This window comes from Myotis yumanensis, unplaced genomic scaffold (genome assembly GCF_028538775.1).
Source record: "Myotis yumanensis isolate MYYU_CA2020_CCGP unplaced genomic scaffold, mMyoYum1.0.hap1 SCAF_11, whole genome shotgun sequence".
In the NCBI taxonomy this organism is placed as follows: domain Eukaryota; kingdom Metazoa; phylum Chordata; class Mammalia; order Chiroptera; family Vespertilionidae; genus Myotis; species Myotis yumanensis.
The window spans coordinates 39,767,445-39,775,510 of NW_027223762.1; the positions used below are offsets into that span (position 1 = coordinate 39,767,445).

At 40.2% G+C, this 8,066-nt stretch overlaps 2 protein-coding genes across 2 annotated transcripts; one reads left to right on the forward strand and one right to left on the reverse strand.

Annotated features, from left to right (window-relative positions):
* The first annotated feature begins 2,699 nt into the window (after positions 1 to 2,699).
* On the forward strand, positions 2,700 to 3,202 carry UXT (ubiquitously expressed prefoldin like chaperone). Its single transcript, XM_070428451.1, has one exon. It carries the CDS (start codon positions 2,709 to 2,711, stop codon positions 3,180 to 3,182), a length of 474 nt encoding a protein of 157 aa, XP_070284552.1. The 5' UTR covers positions 2,700 to 2,708; the 3' UTR covers positions 3,183 to 3,202.
* A 1,297-nt stretch (positions 3,203 to 4,499) lies between these two features.
* LOC139019441 (transcription elongation factor SPT4-A-like) lies at positions 4,500 to 4,965 on the reverse strand. Its single transcript, XM_070428452.1, has one exon. It carries the CDS (start codon positions 4,963 to 4,965, stop codon positions 4,612 to 4,614), a length of 354 nt encoding a protein of 117 aa, XP_070284553.1. The 3' UTR covers positions 4,500 to 4,611.
* Positions 4,966 to 8,066: the final 3,101 nt, after the last annotated feature.

The window sequence follows — 8,066 nt, forward strand, 5'->3', positions numbered from 1 at the left end:
CATTTGACCGTCCTCCACAATATCGAATAATATGAAAGGTATTGGTCGGCCCAGTCAACACCTTTCATATGTTTATTGTAGTCAATGAGTGCATTCGGTTTGACAATTTTCTTTTTTGATGTTCTGTCAATATTCTGACTTTCTTCCATCTCCGCAGAATGAATCGAAGAAATCAGGTATACAGGCTTTTTTGATTGCCACACTTGTAACAATATATCATTTTTCCTTATAAATTTTGTTTCACCTTTTTTCAAAGAAATTGTTTGAAAATCTTTAGGTATACCTCGATTTTTCCGGATTGTTCCACATATTCTGAATTTGTTTTTCATAAGTGCTTCACAATTTGCGACGCTATTATAATAATTGTCCATATATATATGGTACCACAAATCAGTGTATGGAGACACTACTGTTTGTATTGTTTCCAATAATCGCTTTCCTTCGCCGCAATAAATTTCCATGTTACAGATATATCCTGTATCACTTTCGCACAACAAACGAACCAATATTCCATATTAACGATCTTGCCTGCATTATATACCCTAAAGAATAATCTTCCCCTCCAAGGTACGATCCCTTCATCTAGTGATAATTGCTGATGAGGTTTGTAAATATTTATAAATTTCGGCACAAAATAATCTAGTACTGGTCTCACTTTGCAAAGTCTATCTGATTCATTTACGATATCCGCATTATTATTGAAGTGCCAAGCTTTCCATATCTGTCGGAATCTGTCTCTCGTCATCGTTTTACCAAAATATGGCGTCTCCGTCCATGTCTCCGTGGTCCAATAGTCATCTCTTCTATCTTTGCGCACCTGTCCCATGAGAACAATTAACCCTAAAAACTTCTTCATCTCTTGAGGGGTTATATCTTTCCACTTTAGGCTTTTTTTTGAAAGTTTGAAATTATTCCTATTTTGATTATAATACCTGTTTGACTCCTCTACAAGAAATTCAAAAAAATCATCTCCGATAAATAATTTCACGGCATCTTCTATATTATTTATAACAGCATCTGTGTTTAATCCTTGATGCCCTAAAAAATCTTCTAAGACCGGTGGATTATCAACATGCGACCATTCTTCTCTCCCGCCTTCTATATCTGACCCTGAGTCAGAGCTGGAGCTCGAAATTCTTCGTCGCCTCAATGTCCTGGGACGCACCATTACTTCATCATCACTAGAATCTTCATCACTTGTACTCGCATTTTCAAGATCGCTATCACAAGAATAATTGGACAACTTGTCTGCACAAAACTCATCATCACTATAGTCTGAATGCCGCGACATTCTAGGTTAAAGCAAATAAAAATAATACTAACTGAAAATAGCGGTACTCCGATAGATATCTGATATAAAAAAATAATTATTATGCGAACACTTTGCGGAACGATTTTATTTTATTTGGTTAAAAAATTCTATATGAATGTCTTTATCACAATATATTTAAATATTTAAACACGTAATAATATTCACAAAACTCAAAACTAAAGACGTCCGGACACAAGAAGTATTTCTCAATAACTATTCTCTTTGCATGGTGAGATATCCAGGGATATCGGTTATAAAATGAGAAAACAATACATTGGTACCCTAACGGTATTGTACTCAACCAGCGCCATAAAGTGTTCTCTACTTACAAGGGATTTTTATGATACCTATTACCCCAATGGGTATGAAACGGTTCGCATACGCAGGTAGGTATCTTTGTGAACGGCAAACAAACAAATATTTGGTAATACGCAGTTACAATCGGCCCGAGTTTACACGTTTCCCGCACTCCACCGCAAATCTATATGAACCGAGTTAAGACGGCTCCCGCGGAGTACGCGCAATTCACGCGAGCCGACTTAACTCGTTTCCTGCAATCCAAGTGTTAAAATGGTACCTATTTGGTCGGTCGGTCGGTCCGTGCGGGCCCTCTTCCAATTGCAGACTTCTGACTTCTTGTATTCTCACTTGGGGAATGTGGCAGGCAGCTCTCTCAGGCCTCCTTTATAAGGGCACAAATCCCATCATGAGGACTCCACCCCCAGGACCTAATCCCATCCCAAAGCTCCAGCTCCTAATCCCATTAGCTGGCCCAATAGGATTTCAATTTATGAATTTGGGGCATGGTGGGAGTCACAACCATTCAGACCATAGCACTCATCTTCACTTCACTATGTACCGGAAGCCAGTCCATCCTTGCTGCTTGACACAGTCGCTGCAGGGAAGAAACATCTGCACAGCATATGTTTCAAGGGACCTGGCGTATATGGCATACTGTTCTTAATATGTTTGCTCAACTTCTTGGCACTATGTGTTTTAACCAAGGTCACCTCTCCAAGAAAGGTTGTTTCCCCAGGTAGGGATTTTTCCCTGAAGTTAGGGAGGGAATAAAACCCCTTAACTAAGTGCCAGGCGGGTAGTTAATCACTTTAACTAAGAACAATCACGCTTAAGCTACATAATCTTTACTCCCTGGAATGGAGATAAGAAACGCCCTAACCTTTGCAATAGAGATTGACAGGATTAAAATCAACCGGCATAAATACACATGTAATAAGGCAATCCAACACAGAGCTTGGCTAGAGATCCTGGCGAGGCTGCTGATCAACTGAACCCTGTCTCCGTGTCATCCTGCTTCGCCGACTCCGTCCACACCTTTGGGGACCCCTGGACCTGCTGGGGCTTTCTTATTGCCCAGGGCCCTAAGGAGCACATCATGGCGACGCCCCCTACTCGGCAGGCCCTGGACCCCATGGGGGAGAAAGTGCTGCGCTATGAAGCCTTCATCTCTGATGTGCTGCAGCGGGACCTGCAAAAGGTACTGGATCATCGTGACAAGGTATATGAGGAGCTGTCCAAATACCTTCAACTGAGAAATGTCATTGAGCATCTCCAGGAAGCTAACTGCTCAGAGTTGCATATGCAGGTGGATTTGGGATGTAATTTCTTCGTTGACACAGTTGTCTCAGACACCTCACGGATCTATGTGGCCATTGGATGTGGTTTCTTCCTGGAGTTGACACTGGCAGAAGCTCTCAAGTTTATTGATCGTAAGAGCAATCTCCTCACAGAGCTCAGCGACAGACTCACCAAGGACTCGATGAATATCAAAGCCCATATCCACATGCTGCTAGAGGGGCTTAGAGAACTGCAAGGCCTGCAGGATATCCCGGAGAAGACTCATCATTGACTTTTTCCCCCCTCTCCAGACATTAAGGAGCCAAGTTGGTGACTGGGGGCAAGGTGGTTATCACTCTGTGTCACGCTTTCCTCCTCTGGCGAAGTAAGATCATGTGGATGGGTTGGGGGCACATCCCCAGAAGGAGATGTGCAGGAGGCAGCTGATCGATGTTTCTACCTCTCTATCTCTCTCCCTTCCTCTCTGTCAAAAAAAAACAAACCACAAAACAATAAAATACATTTGGAAAAAAAAAACTTGTCTTGCTTTATTCGTTTATTTAACTTGTAGCTCAAAGGAACAATATGCCTATTACACACAGTTCCACTGATTATAGAGACATCAAACTTACTAACTTTTTTAATCCACAGATCCTAATCACATCTTCTTTTGCGTATTTTAAGGGAAGCCTCGCTAACCATCTATTGTAGTTATCTAAGCATAGTTAGAAGCATTAAAAAAAACTGGTTAAAGTTAAATTACTACAAATGGGAAGTAAATTTGGTAATAAATTGTGTAAGAAATGGTCTGATTGGTTCTTCAGTTTGAAACTTGAAAGAAAGTAATAGGATTAAAATTTTATTTTATCATATAGTAACATAATTCTGATTATAACTGCAGCACACTAATTCTTAGAATGAATCCGAACAGAATCCAATTTTGGTTGGGATTTTTGTTGAACTATATTTTCTGACAAAATTCCTAGATGTTAAATGCAGTGTGGTATCCTAAATTGGATCCAGGAACATCAAACTGCATTATAACAAAAATTGGTGAAATCTGAATAAAATTTGCAGCTTAGTTAATAATAATATGCAGACGTCTTAGTTTTAACAAATGTTCCATGTTACTGGAACGTTAGGGAAAACTGGTGAGGGGTAGACCAGAATTCTCGGTATAATTGTTGGAATGTTTCTATAAATCTAGCATTATATATATATATATATATATATATATCTGACTGACTTGAAAAGTGGGGGGAAGAAGCAAATTACAAGGCCATATTTTGATTTATTTTTGCATAATACAAATTTATTGTTACACAAATGTACAGCGTTTGAACAGAAAAAGAAAGCCCCACTGTCGCCTAGAAAGAGGAGTGAGTTGAAGCAGCACGTGGGAAGCAGGGCAGCTCCGGGATGTCAGGTGTGTGGTTAGCGGCTCGGCTCCATGTATGTGGAGATGTCCATTTCTTCAGGAAGCTCTGCCACATTGACTTCAAACCGACTCTGACCCTCATTGAGGTTCAGGACGACTACCCCAACTAGTAGTCCAAAAAGAGAAAATGGCCCAGGAACACGCTGTGCTGCTCTCTTTTCAGTCTGTTGAGCCTCAGAATTGGAGAGTGAGGAGTATTTGAAGCTCTGTCCATTTGGTTTCACAACAATAAATAAGCAGAGGCAGGAGGCGGTGGCAAAGACACTGGCAGCCATACATCTTGCTAGGTCTTTGTAGCTGTGTCTCTGGATTTGTAGGCCACTCCTCGACTTCTCAGCTCGCTCACGATTCCTTGGGGCAGGCGACCAGTGACTGACACTGCATACACTCCAGGCTGAAAGGTACTGACTCGCTGCCACTTGGAGACCCAGCTGTCCTCTGGACTTATCATTGCAATGACTCCTTCAAAGGAAGAGCTGGTGCAGTTGTACACCACCTCTCGGTTACCCTTCATCTGAAGGTGTGCATCACAATTATCACAACCATCATATTCAAACTGGTCGATAGTCTTGACCAGCGAACACAACAAACAAGCCCGCAGATGCCACGTGTCCTTGGGCACCGTCTTCAGAGACATCCTCTCCACAGGAGCAGAAGAGTGAAATTCTCCGAATGTTCGTCTTTAACTTTTATCTAAAATGAAACAAATAATATATTTTCACTATTCTTTTTCAATCTTTCATCAGTTGCCAACTCCAACAATTATCCTTTCAACTTACCCTTAGAATTAAATCATCTTTTGATGAAAGCAATGAAGTCAAGATTCTATGCAGTGCTAGTGTTACAATCAAACTAATTTTAAAATATGACAAGGTGCAAGGTGGTCCTCCTGCACATAACTAGTCACACCACATGGGGCTCACTATGAACTCTGAAGGCAAAAATCGTATCTTAAAATGGTACCTATATGGTCGGTCGGTCGGTCGGTGCAGGCCCTCTTCCAATTGCAGACTTCTGACTTCTTGTATTCTCACTTGGGGAATGTGGCAGGCAGCTCTCTCAGGCCTCCTTTATAAGGGCACAAATCCCATCATGAGGGCTCCACCCCCAGGACCTAATCCCACCCCAAAGCTCCAGCTCCTAATCCCATTAGCTGGTTCAGTAGGATTTCAATTTATGAATTTGGGGCATGGTGGGAGTCACAAGCATTCAGACTATAGCACTCACCTTCACTTCACTGTGCTTTATGGTCCTAAATGATTTAGAAAAATGGGCTCTAGCCAGTTTGGCTCAGTGGATAGAGCAACAGCCTTCGGACCAAAGTGTCCCGAGTTTGATTCCCGTCAAGGGCATGTACCTTGGGTGCAGGCCCAGACCTGGTCACCGCTCCTGCAGAAAGCAACCAATCCATGTGTGTCTCTCACCTCGATGTTTCTCTCTGTATTTTCCTCTCTCTTCCACTCTTTCTAAAAAAATCAATGGAAAAATATTCTCAGGTGATGATTAACAACAACAAAAAATGGAATAAAGATAGAATTTGAAGTTTCCTAAAATTAGCCATTTGGAAAAATAATAGTGGTAAAGCAGTGCTTATTTAAGAAACTAAATCCTGTCATATGCCTTTCAAATCCCCTAAAACCTTGCCACATAATAGTAGCCATCCCTCAAAATTCAATGTTTATAGGCATAATTAAAATAAATACATTTTTTATTACTCAGAATGAATCCTTCCTATGAACTGCATGTAGCTCTGTGCTGTGACTTTAAAACTGCCTCCCGCCATTCCCAAGAATAACCTGACACTGCTTCATCTGTGGGTTCCACACTGTATCAAAACTAGTCTTGCTTTATTCATTTATTTAACTTGTAGCTCAAAGGAACAATATGCATATTACACACAGTTCCACTGATTATACAGACATCAAGGTTACTTACTTTTTTTATCCACAGATCCTAATCACATATTCTTTTGCGTATTTTAAGGAAGCCTCGCTAACCATCTATTGTAGTTATCTAACGATAGTTAGAAGCATAAAAAAAAAACCTGATTAAAGTTAAATTTCTTCAAATGGGAAGTAAATTGTGTAAAAATGGTCTGATTGGTACTCCAGTTTTAAAATTGAAAGAAAGTAATAGGATTAAAATTTTATTTTATCATATATTAACATAATTCTGATTTTAACTGCAGCACACTAATTCTTAGAAAGAATCAGAACAGAATCAATTTCTGGTTGGGATTTTTGTTAACTATATTTTCTCACAAAATTACTAGATATTAAATGCAGTGTGGTATTCTAAATTGGATCCAGGAACACCAAAGTGCATTATAACAAAAAATTGGTGAAATCTGAATAAAATTTGCAGCTTAGTTAATAATAATATGCAGATGTCTTAGTTTTAACAAATGTTCCATGTTAATGGAACATTAGGGAAAACTGGTGAGGGGTAGACAAGAATTCTCTGCATTATAGTTGGAATGTTTCTATAAATATAGCATTATTCCAGAATTAAAAGTTCATTTCAAAATTATTTGGTGGCATAACATTCTTCATTTACTTTAACCACACAACCACAAAGAGATTTATTTTATATATGTGAAAGGTGTAGCAGTTTTCCCAAGGGTCTCTCTTAGTCCTTTGAAATAAATCTTTCTCTTTTGAATCATTAATCTGTCCTAATTCTCTCAGATTTCCTCCTCTTTAATAATACCTGGTTTAACTCTGCCCTGTCCCCATTTGTCCATGACTTGCCATTTCCCCCATCACTTTGCTCAACTACGTAAAATACAGCATCTTTTGCAACATTTGTGATTGCACTTTGCAGTAATGCTGCGTTTTCCTCCAGGGCATTGGGAAGGAAGGTGATAGGACCTAGAGTTAAGAAGGGAGGGATATTTGAGAGGAGACTGATTTTACACGTGGTCAGTTTTTTATAAAATGACTTGTACAACCTCAAAACGGTAGGAACACAGATACTTAATTAATGTTTGGAAGGCAGGGAACCCTGTGTCTCCACTTTCCCTACACTTTAAATTCATAAAGAACTGAGGAAATAAAACAGCTGATGAGAATTGACAGCCAATGAAAAAAAAAGGCAAAAGGCCCAGGAGAGATGTAAGTAAGGGGTAAAAGCTAGATTCAGAGATTGTCTTCAGTCCATGGAGAATTAGGGCATGAGACTCTCAGAAGCAAATAACAACAATAACCAAATCCCTGTCTCTGCAAGGCTATGGCTCCATAGAAGGCAGGAATTCACACAGGCAAATGGAAATTCAACACAGGCTCATACCCAGGTATAATGCGGTCCCCCAAACAGGCTTGTGTTCGCTGTCTTTTTTGTTAGTTTGTTTTTGTTTTCAGATTATCCTAATAGGTAAAAGCTCGCTAAGTGCTAATTCCCAAGTTGAGAAAGATTGCTTGAAGAGGTAGCAGAGGAAAAGGCAGTATAGTGTAGTGGCACAAAACACAGCTATAAAATCAGAATTCCTGGCTTGTAACCCTGGCACGGAACTTAATAGCTGTGTGACCTTCTGAAAATTACTTTCCCTCTCTGTGTTTCAGTTTCCTCCTCTGTAAACGGGGGTGGAAATGGCGTCTTCCTCATGGGGTGTTAGCAGGATTAAATGAGACAATCTAAGAGAGGAAGGCACTGCCGACTCCCCCTAAGGGCTCCACACTCAGCCAGTCTATGCTAAGGAGGGGAAGCCGACGAAAGGGTCACAGGGCTAAGATTCCTTCC

Bases quoted from the DNA above. Each gene is read 5' to 3' on its own strand.
- UXT (XM_070428451.1), top strand. From the start codon at position 2,709: ATGGCGACGCCCCCTACTCGGCAGGCCCTGGACCCCATGGGGGAGAAA.
- LOC139019441 (XM_070428452.1), bottom strand. From the start codon at position 4,965: ATGTCTCTGAAGACGGTGCCCAAGGACACGTGGCATCTGCGGGCTTGT.